The sequence below is a fragment of the Canis lupus genome, chromosome 23, assembly GCF_048164855.1.
Source record: "Canis lupus baileyi chromosome 23, mCanLup2.hap1, whole genome shotgun sequence".
Classification (NCBI taxonomy): domain Eukaryota; kingdom Metazoa; phylum Chordata; class Mammalia; order Carnivora; family Canidae; genus Canis; species Canis lupus.
The window spans coordinates 30,198,830-30,216,075 of NC_132860.1; the positions used below are offsets into that span (position 1 = coordinate 30,198,830).

General features: G+C 41.1%; 1 protein-coding gene across 18 annotated transcripts in view; it reads right to left on the reverse strand.

The window, feature by feature from the left end:
• Positions 1–17,246, reverse strand: part of GDPD4 (glycerophosphodiester phosphodiesterase domain containing 4) — a 119,910-nt gene continuing 102,664 nt past the window's right edge. For 13 of the 18 annotated variants that reach the window (XR_012015717.1, XR_012015716.1, XR_012015714.1 and 10 more), the window contains one exon: positions 678–796. Coding sequence is in view for 5 of the 18 variants with exons in the window: in XM_072794749.1 (XP_072650850.1) it covers positions 543–796 (254 nt within the window). In the remaining 13 variants the exon portion in view is untranslated. Of the gene's footprint in view, positions 797–14,290; positions 14,407–17,246 lie in introns of all 18 variants that reach the window. The other 5 variants (XM_072794753.1, XM_072794752.1, XM_072794750.1 and 2 more) reach the window with 4 other exon arrangements.

Genomic DNA, 17,246 nt, shown 5'->3' on the forward strand with positions numbered 1-17,246 from the left:
TTCTAGGTTCCTGAGAGGTTGCCTTTATTCCCATGCTGATTGCACAAAGCCATTCCTTTAGCAGGGAGTGCTATGAAGGGTTAGGGTGAGAAACCCTGTAACATCACAGAACACACATCACAGCTTCAGCTCCAAGACCACACACAACTCCCTTGCCCATCCCCTTAAGACGCATTCTTTATGGAAAGCGCTAGACCACAGTGATCCTCCTGAGAGCCTCAATGGCCCTTCTGCACTCCTTCCTTGATTACCCATCACCACCCTTATGCAGAGAGGAAGAGGTAGGAGAAGGCAAGGTATGACCAAATTTTCTCCAAGGACATCCTGTAGGAGAAGGACATACTAGAGAAGGAATGCACTGTATGAAAGGATTCCTGGGAGGAGGATTAAACAATGGAGGTCTCCTGGGATTTTCAGATGGCGACCTCTTTGATGGGCACTATGAATCCCAGGGTTTCTGTGGCAGGGGAGTCAATGTGATTCAGTAGGGAGGGTCTGTCTGATGACTCCCCTGGGGAAGAACATTTGGTAATTTGTTCTTCTTAGGGGACACTGCTGGTTTGACCTTCCCCTTGGGGGATACTGGTGGCTTCACTTTCCCCTTGCACTGGTGGTTTCACATTCTCCTGGGGGGGATACTGCTGGACTGAGGGCCTCATGCTTGGGGGCTTCTGTGACACAGAGGAAGCTTGGACATCTGAAAGTTCTGGGGGGTTAGGCTGGCTGGAAGGTGGCCCCTGTTCAGGGGTTTTCCATGACTCATTTTCTATGTCAGGGGCTGCTGGTTCCTGAATATCTGTAGGGGATAGAAAAGACATAAAGAGACTCCTTTAGTGTCACTTACCCAATCTGTGTTTGCTGTGTGGTGAACTTACAGTCATCTCTTAAATGTCAGAACCACCCTCACTCCCTCAGGCTTATTCTTCTAAACTTCCTCCCCCCCAAGATTTTGGGCAAAAACTTGTAAGTGGCCCTCCAATTTTGCTTGGGATAAAAACAAGTCCATTATGTGAAGTTATGGAAACTCCAAAGGGAGTCTCAAAAAGGAGCATTTGCTTAAAGATTATATATTTTACAGTGTTTCCCCACTAGAATATGAACTTGAGCCCAGGAACCTTTGACTTGATTGCCTCTCTATCCCTGGTACCCAGAAAATGTCACATAAGTAGGTGCTTGATAAACATTTTTTTGACTAATTGACTGATGGAAAAATTGGTAATAGACAGCTAGAGAGTTGAGATCTACTCTCCTACTCAGGGCAAATTTTTTAAATGGATAAAATACGAAGGAACATTAAAATTATTTAACAATATAGTGAGGAATGAAATGTGCAAATCCAAAAAGGTAAGCCCAGACCCAATTATACACTGTCTATAAGGAATTCACTTTAGATACAAAGACACAAATAGATTGAAATAAAAGAATGGAGAAACAAATACTTTGTTAACACTACTGGAAAGATGATGGTATTAATATCACACAAAGTATACTTCAGAGAAAGAATATTACCAGGAATAAAGAAGTTCATTGCTTAATGATAAAGAATTCATTTCATCAAGAAGACCTAACTCTAAATGTTTACACACCTATTAACAGTGTTTCAAAACACATGAAACAAAGACAAGACTGCAAATAAAAATCTATAATTATACTTGAAGACTTCAATACCCCATTCTCGAAAACTAATAGAACTGGGTAGAAAATCAGTAAGGTGTAGAACACCTGAAAAACACTGCTAGTTCTGGTCCAAGAGGGTGATGTAGGAAGATGCTGAACTCACCTCCTCCATGGACACCTATTTTATGGAGCAATTTCTCTTGAAGATGATCTGAGGGGTGACTGAACAGCCTCTTCACCACAAAAGAAACCACAAATGTAGTGATCTGAAGGGTCACCACACCTCAATGTTGATAGCAATATCCACAATAGACAAATTATGGAAAGAGCCCAGGTGTCCATTGGCAGATGAATGGATAAAGATGTGGTAGATGTATACAATGAAATACTACTCAGGGAGGGGCAAGATGGCGGAAGAGTAGGGTCTCCAAATCACCTGTCTCCACCAAATTACCTAGAAAACCTTCCAATCATCCTGAAAATCTATGAATTCGGCCTGAGAATTAAAGAGAGAACACCTGGAATGCAACAGTGAGAAGAGTTCGCGCTTCTATCAAGGTAGGAAGACGGGGAGGGGGGGTGGGGGGTGGGGGGTGGGTGGGGAGAAGTAAAGAAACAAAGGCCTCCGAGGGGGAGGGGCCCCGCGAGGAGCCGGGCTGAGGCCGGGGCGAGTGTCCCCAGGACAGGAGAGCCCCGTCCCGGAGGAGCAGGAGCTGCACCAACCTTCCCGGGCGGAAAGGGGCCCGCAGGGAGGTGGAGCAGGACCCAGGAGGGCGGGGATGCCCTCGGGTTCCCGGGGCCAGTAACAGAGCAACTGCGCGCCCAGGAGAGTGCGCCGAGCTCCCTAAGGGCTGCACGGCGGGACCGGCGGGACCGGAGCAGCTCGGAGGGGCTCGGGCAGAGGAAGAGGCTCCGTGCGGAGGGGCTGCGCGGTTCCAGGAGCAGCTCGGAGGGGCTCGGGCGGCAGCTCCGCGGAGGGCGTTGCGCGGCCCGGGAGCGCGAATCCAACAGCGCAGGCTCCGGAGCACAGGGCGCCGGGACACAGCCCAGGATCCCACCTCCCCCGGGACAGGCAGAGGCCGGGAGGGCCCAGGACAGCGAGGACGCTCCTGCCCCAGCTGAGCAGATCAGCGGCCCCGCCCCGGAGCCTCCAGGCCCTGCAGACGGAGTTCCTGCCGGAGCTGAATCCAGGTTTCCAGAGCTGGCCCCGCCACTGGGGCTGTTCCTCCTGCGGCCTCACGGGGTAAACAACCCCCACTGAGCCCTGCACCAGGCAGGGGCACAGCAGCTCCCCCAACTGCTAACACCTGAAGATCAGCACAACAGGCCCCTCCCCCAGAACACCAGCTAGACTGACAACCTCCAGGAGAAGCCAAGGGACTTAAAGTACACAGAATCAGAAGATACTCCCCGGTGGTTCTTTTTTGTTTTGTTTTGTTTTGTTTTGTTTTGTTTTGCTTTTTGATTTGTTTCCTTCCCCCACCCCCTTTTTTTTCTCCTTTCTTTTTCTTTCTCTTTTTCTTCTTTTTTTTTTCTTCCCTTTTTTTCTCTTTCTCTTTTCTTTCCTTCTTTCTCTCCTCTCTTTTTCTCTTTTTCCCAATACAACTTGCTTTTGGCCACTCTGCACTGAGCAAAATGACTAGAAGGAAAACCTCACCTCAAAAGAAAGAATCAGAAACAGTCCTCTCTCCCACAGAGTTACAAAATCTGGATTACAATTCAATGTCAGAAAGCCAATTCAGAAGCACTATTATACAGCTACTGGTGGCTCTAGAAAAAAGTATAAAGGACTCAAGAGACTTCATGACTGCAGAATTTAGAGCTAATCAGGCAGAAATTAAAAATCAGTTGAATGAGATGCAATCCAAACTAGAAGTCCTAACGACGAGGGTTAACGAGGTGGAAGAACGAGTGAGTGACATAGAAGACAAGTTGATAGCAAAGAGGGAAACTGAGGAAAAAAGAGACAAACAATTAAAAGACCATGAGGATAGATTAAGGGAAATAAACGACAGCCTGAGAAAGAAAAACCTACGTTTAATTGGGGTTCCCGAGGGCGCCGAAAGGGACAGAGGGCCAGAATATGTATTTGAACAAATTCTAGCTGAAAACTTTCCTAATCTGGGAAGGGAAACAGGCATTCAGATCCAGGAAATAGAGAGATCCCCCCCTAAAATCAATAAAAACCGTTCAACACCTCGACATTTAATAGTGAAGCTTGCAAATTCCAAAGATAAAGAGAAGATCCTTAAAGCAGCAAGAGACAAGAAATCCCTGACTTTTATGGCGAGGAGTATTAGGGTAACAGCAGACCTCTCCACAGAGACCTGGCAGGCCAGAAAGGGCTGGCAGGATATATTCAGGGTCCTAAATGAGAAGAACATGCAACCAAGAATACTTTATCCAGCAAGGCTCTCATTCAAAATGGAAGGAGAGATAAAGAGCTTCCAAGACAGGCAGCAACTAAAAGAATATGTGACCTCCAAACCAGCTCTGCAAGACATTTTAAGGGGGACTCTTAAAATTCCCCTTTAAGAAGAAGTTCAGTGGAACAATCCACAAAAACAAGGACTGAATAGATATCATGATGACACTAAACTCATATCTCTCAATAGTAACTCTGAACGTGAACGGGCTTAATGACCCCATCAAAAGGCGCAGGGTTTCAGACTGGATAAAAAAGCAGGACCCATCTATTTGCTGTCTACAAGAGACTCATTTTAGACAGAAGGACACCTACAGCCTGAAAATAAAAGGTTGGAGAACCATTTACCATTCGAATGGTCCTCAAAAGAAAGCAGGGGTAGCCATCCTTATATCAGATAAACTAAAATTTACCCCAAAGACTGTAGTGAGAGATGAAGAGGGACACTATATCATACTTAAAGGATCTATTCAACAAGAGGACTTAACAATCCTCAATATATATGCCCCGAATGTGGGAGCTGCCAAATATATCAATCAATTATTAACCAAAGTGAAGAAATACTTAGATAATAATACACTTATACTTGGTGACTTCAATCTAGCTCTTTCTATACTCGATAGGTCTTCTAAGCACAACATCTCCAAAGAAACGAGAGCTTTAAATGATACACTGGACCAGATGGATTTCACAGATATCTACAGAACTTTACATCCAAACTCAACTGAATACACATTCTTCTCAAGCGCACATGGAACTTTCTCCAGAATAGACCACATATTGGGTCACAAATCGGGTCTGAACCGATACCAAAAGATTGGGATTGTCCCCTGCATATTCTCAGACCATAATGCCTTGAAATTAGAACTAAATCACAACAAGAAGTTTGGAAGGACCTCAAACACGTGGAGGTTAAGGACCATCCTGCTAAAAGATAAAAGGGTCAACCAGGAAATTAAGGAAGAATTAAAAAGATTCATGGAAACTAATGAGAATGAAGATACAACCGTTCAAAATCTTTGGGATGCAGCAAAAGCAGTCCTAAGGGGGAAATACATCACAATACAAGCATCCATTCAAAAACTGGAAAGAACTCAAATACAAAAGCTAACCTTACACATAAAGGAGCTAGAGAAAAAACAGCAAATAGATCCTACACCCAAGAGAAGAAGGGAGTTAATAAAGATTCGAGCAGAACTCAACGAAATCGAGACCAGAAGAACTGTGGAACAGATCAACAAAACCAGGAGTTGGTTCTTTGAAAGAATTAATAAGATAGATAAACCATTAGCCAGCCTTATTAAAAAGAAGAGAGAGAAGACTCAAATTAATAAAATCATGAATGAGAAAGGAGAGATCACTACCAACACCAAGGAAATACAAACGATTTTAAAAACATATTATCAACAGCTATATGCCAATAAATTAGGCAATCTAGAAGAAATGGACACATTCCTGGAAAGCCACAAACTACCAAAACTGGAACAGGAAGAAATAGAAAACCTGAACAGGCCAATAACCAGGGAGGAAATTGAAGCAGTCATCAAAAACCTCCCAAGACACAAGAGTCCAGGGCCAGATGGCTTCCCAGGGGAATTTTATCAAACGTTTAAAGAAGAAACCATACCTATTCTCCTAAAGCTGTTTGGAAAGATAGAAAGAGATGGAGTACTTCCAAATTCGTTCTATGAGGCCAGCATCACCTTAATTCCAAAAGCAGACAAAGACCCCACCAAAAAGGAGAATTACAGACCAATATCCCTGATGAACATGGATGCAAAAATTCTCAACAAGATACTGGCCAATAGGATCCAACAGTACATTAAAAAACTTATTCACCATGACCAAGTAGGATTTATCCCTGGGACACAAGGCTGGTTCAACACCCATAAAACAATCAATGTGATTCATCATATCAGCAAGAGAAAAACCAAGAACCATATGATCCTCTCATTGGATGCAGAGAAAGCATTTGACAAAATACAGCATCCATTCCTGATCAAAACTCTTCAGAGTGTAGGGATAGAGGGAACATTCCTCGACATCTTAAAAGCCATCTATGAAAAGCCCACAGCAAATATCATTCTCAATGGGGAAGCACTGGGAGCCTTTCCCCTAAGATCAGGAACAAGACAGGGATGTCCACTCTCACCACTGCTGCTCAACATAGTACTGGAAGTCCTAGCCTCAGCAATCAGACAACAAAAAGACATTAAAGGCATTCAAATTGGCAAAGAAGAAGTCAAACTCTCCCTCTTCGCCGATGACATGATACTCTACATAGAAAACCCAAAAGTCTCCACCCCAAGATTGCTAGAACTCATACAGCAATTCGGTAGCGTGGCAGGATACAAAATCAATGCCCAGAAGTCAGTGGCATTTCTATACACTAACAATGAGACTGAAGAAAGAGAAATTAAAGAGTCAATCCCATTTACAATTGCACCCAAAAGCATAAGATACCTAGGAATAAACCTAACCAAAGATGTAAAGGATCTATACCCTCAAAACTATAGAACACTTCTGAAAGAAATTGAGGAAGACACAAAGAGATGGAAAAATATTCCATGCTCATGGATTGGCAGAATTAATATTGTGAAAATGTCAATGTTACCCAGGGCAATATACACGTTTAATGCAATCCCTATCAAAATACCATGGACTTTCTTCAGAGAGTTAGAACAAATTATTTTAAGATTTGTGTGGAATCAGAAAAGACCCTGAATAGCCAGGGGAATTTTAAAAAAGAAAACCATATCTGGGGGCATCACAATGCCAGATTTCAGGTTGTACTACAAAGCTGTGGTCATCAAGACAGTGTGGTACGGGCACAAAAACAGACACATAGATCAGTGGAACAGAACAGAGAATCCAGAAGTGGACCCTGAACTTTATGGGCAACTAATATTCGATAAAGGAGGAAAGACTATCCATTGGAAGAAAGACAGTCTCTTCAACAAATGGTGCTGGGAAAATTGGACATCCACATGCAGAAGAATGAAACTAGACCACTCTCTTTCACCATACACAAAGATAAACTCAAAATGGATGAAAGATCTAAATGTGAGACAAGATTCCATCCAAATCCTAGAGAAGAACACAGGCAACACCCTTTTTGAACTCGGCCATAGTAACTTCTTGCAAGATACATCCACGAAGGCAAAAGAAACAAAAGCAAAAATGAACTATTGGGACTTCATCAAGATAAGAAGCTTTTGCACAGCAAAGGATACAGTCAACAAAACTCAAAGACAACCTACAGAATGGGAGAAGATATTTGCAAATGACATATCAGATAAAGGGCTAGTTTCCAAGATCTATAAAGAACTTCTTTTTTTTTTTTAATTTATTTTTATTTTATGATAGTCACAGAGAGAGAGAGAGAGAGAGAGGCAGAGACACAGGCAGAGGGAGAAGCAGGCTCCATGCACCGGGAGCCCGATGTGGGATTCGATCCGGGGTCTCCAGGATCGCGCCCTGGGCCAAAGGCAGGCGCCAAACCGCTGCGCCACCCAGGGATCCCTATAAAGAACTTCTTAAACTCAACACCAAAAGAAACAAACAATCCAATCATGAAATGGGCAAAAGACATGAACAGAAATCTCACAGAGGAAGACAAAGACATGGCCAACATGCACATGAGAAAATGCTCTTCATCACTTGCCATCAGGGAAATACAAATCAAAACCACAATGAGATACCACCTCACACCAGTGAGAATGGGGAAAATTAACAAGGCAGGAAACAACAAATGTTGGAGAGGATGCGGAGAAAAGGGAACCCTCATACACTGTTGGTGGGAATGTGAACTGGTGCAGCCACTCTGGAAAACTGTGTGGAGGTTCCTCAAACAGTTAAAAATATACCTGCCCTACGACCCAGCAATTGCACTGTTGGGGATTTACCCCAAAGATACAAATGCAATGAAACGCCGGGACACCTGCACCCCAATGTTTATAGCAGCAATGGCCACGATAGCCAAACTGTGGAAGGAGCCTCGGTGTCCAACAAAAGATGAATGGATAAAGAAGATGTGGTTTATGTATACAATGGAATATTACTCAGCTATTAGAAATGACAAATACCCACCATTTGCTTCAACGTGGATGGAACTGGAGGGTATTATGCTGAGTGAAGTAAGCCAGTCGGAGAAGGACAAACATTATATGTTCTCATTCATTTGGGGAATATAAATAATAGTGAAAGGGAATATAAGGGAAGGGGGAAGAAATGTGTGGGAAATATCAGAAAGGGAGACAGAACGTAAAGACTGCTAACTCTGGGAAATGAACTAGGGGTGGTAGAAGGGGAGGAGGGCGGGGGGTGGGAGTGAATGGGTGATGGGCACTGGGGGTTATTCTGTATGTTAGTAAATTGAACACCAATAAAAAATAAATTAAAAATAAAAAAAAAAAAGAAATACTACTCAGCCATCCAAAAAATGAAATCTCACCATTTGCAATGACATGTTTGGAACTAGAGGATATTATGCTAAACAAAATAAGTCAATCAGAGAAAGACAATTATATGATCTCATACATGTGGAATTGAAGAAACAAAACAGGATCATTAGGAATAGAGGAAAAAATAAGACAAAATCAAAGAGGGAGACAAACCATAAAAGACTCTTAATCATAGGAAACAAACTGAGGCTCACTGGAGGAGAGTGGGGTGAAGGGGTATGGGGTAACTTGATGAACATTAAGGATGTAACGAGCACTGGGTGTTATATAAGACTGATGAATCACTGACCTCTACCTTTAAAGACAATAATACTTTATATGCTAATTAACTGAATTTAAAGAAGAAAAAAATCACACAGAGAATGGCAAGAAAGACACAAGAAGGGCAGCCTGAGTGGCTCAGTGGTTTAGTGCCACCTTCAGCCCAGGGCGTGATCCTGGAGACCCAGGATCGAGTCCTGCATCGGGCTCCCTGCATGGAGCCTGCTTCTCCCTCTACCTGTGCCTCTGCCTCTCTCTGTTTCTCATGAATAAATAATTAAATCTTAAAAAAAAAAAAAAAAAAAAAGACACGAGAAGGAAGGGAACCTCCACCACCAACTCCGCAAACTGCAGTAGGGAATGGGGTGGATAGTACTGAGGGGTGGTGAACAGATTTGTCTGTTCTAAAGCACAGAAAAAAAAAAAGCTTTGGTTTAAAAGGGCAACTAGGATATAAAGGAAGCAGCCCCAGAAACCTGCCAAATAGCAGGAGAGCTGGCTGGAACCCTCTCTGGTAATAGGAGCTGGCAAGTGCCCTGATAGTGTGGATGGAAACAAGGTCTGGGCATCCCAGCTGGCTTACTGCCTCAGTGAGCTCCAGGCTCCTAGCCCACACCAGCCTAAGCCATCTCTCTAAGGCAGCCGCAGTGTAGCACATACTGGTACGATCCTGGTCAGTGCTTGTTACAACTACAGTCATCTTGCCAAGGTAACGTAGATGTAAAACACCATGGAACATTCTAGGTCCAAACCACTTTGGCTCCAGACAACTTGCTAAGGTACAGCACAGATGCACACCTCAGTTCTAGCTGTCCTACCAGGGTGCCCCCTGCGTTAAGTACCCTGGAACACCCTGGCTTGCACCCACTTCAGCTTCAGTAGTACTACCAGGGCACTGACTACATGAAGAATCCCAAGACTACCTCCACCTCTACCCATTTTAGCTTTGGCCATCCAGAGTGCCCTAGGAACCCCAACCTATAACCAGCCACAGCTTTAGCCAGCCAAAGTCACCAGACACATACAGTATACACAAGGGATGACCATAGGCAAGACCACTTCTCTTAGTTTATGAGAAGTAGCTGTTCTGCCTAGTTCATAGAAACAGACACAGAAAGTCAAGCCAAATAAAGAGACAAAGGAATATGCTGCAAATGAAAAATAAGACAAAACCTCAGAAAAAGAACTAAATGAAATGTAGATAACCAATTTATCTAATAAAGAGTTCAGAGTGATGGTCATAAAAATGTTCAACAGACTGGAGAAAATAGTAGATGAACTTAGGATTTCAACAAAGAGAAAACATGAAAAATGGCCAGAATTTAAGAACACAATAAATGAAATGAAAAATACACTAGAAGGAAGGAACAGATTAGAGGATGCAGAAGAACAGAGATCTGGAAGACAGGGTAAAGGAGAACACCTGAGCTGAATAGCAAAAAGAAAAAAATTCCAAGATTTTTTTAAAAAAGTAATTTCTGTACTCAATGTAGGGATTGATCTCATCCCTGAGATCAAGAGTCACACACTCTACCAACTAAGCCAGCCAAAGGTATTGAATATTAAATATTATAATAGTTTAATATTAAGTATTAATAATTCCAGAGCACTCTGGAAAAAATAATTTTTAAAAATGAGCATAGGATAAGAGGTCTCTTGGGCAACATCAAATGAACAAATGTTTGCATTATAGGCATTCCAGAAGAAGAGAGAGAGAAAGGCAGAAAAGTTAGTTGAAGAAACAGCTGTAAACTTCCATATGCTGCCTACAAGAGACTCACTAAAGACCTAAAGACACACACAGATTAAAAGTGAAGGGATGGAAAGACATATTCCATGCAAATACAAGGGGGGAAAAAAGCCAGAGTACTAATCCTTTTATTAGACAAAACAGCCTTTAAAACAAAGACTGTAACAGACACAAAGAAGGGCATTACATAATGATAAAGGGATCAATCCAGAAACAGGATATAACAATTGTAAATATCAATGCATCCAACATGGGAGCACCTACATACATAGATATTAACATTCATAAGGGGAGAAATTAACAGGGAATAATAATAGAAGGGAACTTTAACACCCTACTTACATCAATGGATAGATCTTCCAGACAGAAACCCAACAAGGAAACTGGCTTTGAACAACACATTAGATCAGATGGACTTAAGAGACAGATACAGAACATTCCATCCAAAGCAGAATATACATTCTTTTCAAGTGCACATGGAACATTCTCCAGACAGATGTGTTAGGCCACAAAATAAGTCTTAATAAATTTAGGAAGACTAATCAAGTCATCCATATTTTCTGACCACAACAGCATGGAATTAAAAATCAATTACAAGAATCAAAAAAACAGGGGCAGCCCAGGTGGCTCAGTGGTTTAGCGCCTGCCTTCCGCCCAGGGCATGATCCTGCAGTCCAGGGATCGAGTCCCACATCAGGCTTCCTGCATGGAGCCTGCTTCTCCCTCTGCCTGTGTCTCTGCCTCTCTCTCTATCTCTCTGTCTCTCATTAATAAACAAATAAAATCTTCAAAAAAAAAACAAGAATCAAAAAAACAGAAAAGCACAAACATATAAAGGCTAAGCAACATGCTACTAAACAACGAATGGATCAGTGAAGAAATCAAAGAGGAAATTTAAAAAAATACATGGAGACAAAAAAAAAATGTAAACACAACAGTCCAAAATCTTTGGGATGCAGCAAAAGCAGTCCTAAGAGGAAAGTACATAGCAACAGGCCTTCCTCAAGAAACAAGAAAAGTCCCAAATACGCAACCTAATCTTACGCCTAAAAGAAGTGGAAAAAGAACAGCAAATAAAGCCTAAATCCAGGAGGAGAAGGGAAATAATAAAAATTAGAGCAGAAATCAATGACATATAATTAAAAAGAAAAACCCTGGTAGAACAGATCAACAAAACTAGTAGCTGATTCTTTGAAAGAATAAACAAATTGGAAACACTCTAGCCAGACTTGTCAAAAAGAAAAGAGAAAGGACACAAATAAAATCATGAATAAAAGAGGAGAGATCACAACCAACACCACAGAAATACAATTTTAAGAGGATATTATGACCAATTATATGCCAACAAATTAGGCAATCTGGAAGAAATGGATAAATTCCTAGAAACATATAAGTTGCCAAAACTGAAACAGAAAGTAGAAGAAAATCTGAACAGACCCATAACCAGCAAAGAAATTTAATAAGAATAAACAATCTCCCAACAAACAACAGTCCAGGGATGGATGGCTTCCCAGGGGAATTCTACCAAACATTTAAAGAATTAATATCTATTCTTCTGAAACTCTTCCAAAAATAGAAATGGAAGGAAAACTCCCAAACTATTTCTATGAGGCCAGCATTATCTTGATCCCCAAACCAGACAAAGACCCCACTAAAAAGAATTACAGGCCAATATCACTGATGAACATAGATGCCAAATCCTCACCAAGATACTAGCAAATCAGATTGACCAGTGTATTAAAAGGATTATTTACCATGACCAAGTGGAATTTATTCCTGGGCTGTGGCAGGGTAGGGCAGGAGGGAGTTCAACATTAGCAAATCAACAACATGTTATGCCACATTAATAAAAAAAGGGTAAGAATCATATGATCCCTTCAATAGATGCAGAAAAAGCATTTCACAAAATACAGCATTGTTTCTTGATAAAAACCCTCAAGGAAGTAGGTATAGAATGAACATATCACAATATCATAAAGGTCATATATGAAAGACCCACAGTTAATCATCCTCAATGAGGAAAAACTGAGAGCATTTCCCCTAAGGTCAGGAACACAACAGGAATGTCCACTCTCATCACTGTTGTTCAACATAGTACTGGAAGTCCTAGCCTCAGAAATCAGACAACAAAAAGAAATAAAAGGCATCTGAATCAGAAAAGAAGTCAAACTTCATTTGTTAAAATGTCTATACTACCCAAAGCAATTTACATGTTCAATGCAATCCCTATCAAAATAACACCAGCATTATTCACAGAGCTGGAACAAAATATTCTAAAATTGGCATGGAACCATAGAAGACCCTAAATAGCCAAAGCAATCCTGAATAAGAAAACCAAAGCAGAGCCATCAAAATTCCGGACTTCAAACTCTATTATAAAGCTGTAGTCATCAAGACAGTATGGTACTGGCATAAAAATAGACACCGAGGACAGTGGAAAAGAATAGAGAACCCAGAAATGGACCCTCAATTCTATGGTCAACTAATCTTTCACAAAGGAGGAAAGAATATCCAGTGGAAAGAAGGCAGTCTCTTGAATAAATGGTGTTGGGAAAACTGGACAGCAGCATGCAGAAGAATGAAACCGGACCACTTTCTTACACCATAGACAAAAATAGACTCAAAATAGACGAAAGAACTAAATGTGAGAAAGGATTCCATCAAAATCCTAGAGAAGACAGGCAGCAACCTCTCTAACCTTGGCCACAGCAACTTCTTGTTAGACATGTCTCCGGAGGCAAGGGAAACAAAAGCAAAAATGAACTATTGGGACCTCATCAAGATAAAAAGCTTCTGTACAGCAAAGAAACAATCAACAAAACCAAAAGATCCCAGTGGCATTGTTTACATCTTAAAATTCATATGAATCTCAAGGGGCCCTAGAAATCCAGAACAATCTTGAAAAAGAATAATAAAGTTGGAAGACTCACATGCCTCCTGATTTCAAAAAAAGCTACAGTAACCAAAATAGTGGGGTATAAGCATAAAGACAAACCTATAGACCAATGGAATAGGCTAGAGAACACAGTAATAAATGACTTTATATATGGCTAATTGATTTCAGGAATCATTTCAAGACCATTCAATGGGAAAAGGACAATCTTTTCAAAAAATGATGTTAGGAAAACTAGATATCCATACACAAAAGAATGAAGTTGGACACTTAACTTGCACCATATATGAAAATGAACTAGAAACAGGGTCAAAGACCTAAAGGTATAAAATAAAACTATAAAACTCTTTGAAGGAAACATGGGGGAAATCTTCATGACAATGGGTTTGGCAATGTTTTCTTGGATATAACACGAAAGAGTCAACAAAAGACAAAATGGACATATTGGACTTTATGAAAATTAAAATCTTTTGTGCATCAAATGACACGAATCAAGAACAAAAAAGGCAAACCACAGAATAGGAGAAAGTATTTTTAAATCATTTATCTGATAAGAGATTAATATCGAGAACATATTTATATATATTAATATATATTATATATATTAATACATATTATATATTCTCTCTCTCTTTATATATATTATGCTCATTTGACAGAGGTGGCAAGTGAGGCTCAATGAAATTGAGGAGATGCATAAGACGCAGAAACAGTAAATGCGAAAGTCAGATTCCAACTTAAGACCAAAAATACATGTTCCTTCCATTATAAGATTCCCTCAGAGTCTTGTGGACTACTAAAACTGAACAACAAAATGAACAACCAGATTTAAAAATAGCCCAAGGAGGGATCCCTGGGTGGCGCAGTGGTTTGGCACCTGCCTTTGACCCAGGGTGTGATCCTGGAGACCCGGGATCGAATCCCACGTCGGGCTCCCGGTGCATGGAGCCTGCTTCTCCCTCTGCCTGTGTCTCTGCCTCTCCCTCTCTCTGTGTGACTATCATAAATAAATAAATAAAAAAAATTAAAAAAAAAATAGCCCAAGGACATAAACAGATATTTTCCCAGAGAAGATATATACCAATTGCCAATAAGAACATTAAAAGAGGGGCAGCTGGATGGCTTAGTTGGTTGAGCATCTGACTCTTGATTTTGGCTCAGGTCATGACCTCAGGGTTGTGTGACTGAACCTCATGCTAGTTGTGGAGACTGCTTGAGATTCTCTCTCCTTTTCTTTGCCCATCCCCCATGTGTGCATGTGCTCTCTCTCTCAAAAAAACAAGCTCATGAAAAGATAGTCATCATCACTATTTGTTAGGGAAATACAAACCTAAACCACAATAAGATACCACCTCACACCTACTAGGATGGCTATTATTAAAAAGAAAACAATAGAAGTTGGGGAGAACGTGGAGAAATTAGAACCCTTGTACAGGGCTGTGGGAATGAAAAATGGTGCAGCCACTGTGAAAAGTGGTATGGCAGTTCCTCAAAAAATTAAAAATAAAGGGGCGCTAGGTGGCTCAGTCGGTTAAGTGTCTGCCTTTGGCTCAGGTCATGATCCCAGGGTCCTGGGATCAAGTCTTGCATAGGGCTCTCCGCTCAGTGGGGAGCCTACTTTTCCCTCTCCCACTCTCCCTGCTGGTAGGCTGTCAAATAAATAAACTAAATATTTAAAAAAATAGAATTTCTGTACTATTCCACAGTTATACTTCTAGATATATACTTTAAAAAATTAAAAACAGGGACATTAATAGATGTTTGTGTGTCCATGTTTATAGCCAAAAGGTGGAAACAACCCAGATGTCCATGAATTGATAGGTAAACAAAACATAGTCTACACACATAATGGAGCATTATTCAGTTTTAAAAAGGAAGGAAATTCTGATACATTTTACAATATGGATGAGCCTAGAATGGATGAACCTTGAAGTCATTATGCTAAGCAAAATAAGCCAACCATAATAGGACAAATACTGTATGATTCCATTTGTATCAAGTACTTAGAGTAATCAAAATCACAGAAACAAAAAATAGAATGGTAGTTGCCAGGGACTTGGGGGAGAAATGAGGAGTTATGCTTAATGGGTACAGAGTTTCAAGGGTTTACTTTCAGCTTTCTTAGGGTATAATCAGCAAATAAAAATTGTATATATTTAAGGTATATCACTTGATATTTTGATATACCTCTATATTGTGAAATTATCACCACTAACTAATCTCATTTTATTTTTTGTTTCTTTTTGTGTTAAGAACATGTAAGATTTGTCCTGTTAGCAAATTTCAAGTATATAACAGTATTGGTAAATATAGTTACATTACTATATATTTGATCAACATCTCTCCATTTCTTTCTCACCTTAGCAACCACCATTCTATTCTCAGCTTATTGGAGTTTGACTATTTTAGATCCCACATGTAAGTGAGATCACGGACTATTTGTCTTTCTATGTCTGCCTTATTTAACTCAGCATAATGTCCTCTAATTTCATTCATGGTGTTCTAAATGGCAGAATTTCCTTCTTTTTAAAAGCTAGAAGCCAGCCAAGCTACTTCTACCCACTGAATTAACAAGAAAAAACCTACAGTGAAACAAGGAGGAAAGGCTGAGACACAGTCTTGCCATAAACCTCATCCCCAGCATGGTAATGCACAACCAGAAGGAAACTCCCTTTGGCTTCTCTCTGAGAAGCAGAGTTTGGACACTGCATCTGGTGCCCCAACTTTTAAGACTTCTGTATGAAAGATAAGCTCCCAAAACATCTTGCTTTGAATGTCAATGGGGCTTGTAGCTACCAAATCTGTAAGGCTGTAACAAACCCAGAAACCATTCTTAAAGGACTCATGTGGATTCACCATGGTGAACACCCAGGACCCAGTGCAGAGGCAGAAGAATAAAACACTCTATCTTTCCATGAAAGGGGGGACAGGCTTCAAATTTAACATTTATCTAGGGGCCAACTCCAATACTCTCCAGAGACTACAGTAGCTGGTGAGGGCCATGTTTATATGTTCTCTTTCTGCCTTGCTCCAGGTCAACAGTATTTTCCAGAAGGGAGGCTGAGCACATGCCTGCTGCCCTGATTTTTGTACTTGCTACCCAGAACATGCCCCTTGATCACCTGGCTCTGGTGGTCAATGGGGCCTAAATTCATGAGTCTCACAGGACTATAACAGAGAGACAATTCTTAACTGGCTATCCCCCCAAAAACCCAGCACAGAGTCAGCAGCCAGAAACACCTAGTCTTTCTGTGAAAGAGGCCTATTTGCTTATTTTAAAAGTTGTAGTCCAAGAGGCAGGCTTTTAATTTAACCTACATCTAGAGGTCAACTGTAATCCTCTCCAGAGACCAGGAAGGCCAGTGGGCACCATCTTCATGCTCTCCTTCTACCAAGAAAGGGGTCTGTACACACATCTGATAACCTGGTTTTTGTGACTGCCACCTAGAAGACATCTTCTTTAATAGCCTGGCTCTGGTAACTAGCAAGTTAGTATTCACAGGTTCAACAAAATGGTAGCAAAGAAAAGTTTAGAATTGGCTAAACTCTCAGGGCTCAGTGCAGAGAGAGCAGACAGAAACTCCCATTTCCCAGACTTCCCTTGAAAGAGGCCTATTTGCATACTTTAAAAGCTGCTAATGGGATGCCTGTGTGGCTCAGTGGTTGAGCACCTGCCTTTGGCTCAGGGAGTGATCCAGAGATCAAGTCCCACATCAGGCTCCATGCTTGGAGCCTGCTTCTCCCTCTGCCTGTATCTCTGCCTCTGTGTCTCATGAATAAATAAATAAAATCTTAAAAAAAAAAAGCTGCTGAGGATCTGACTTTAAAAAACCTGCA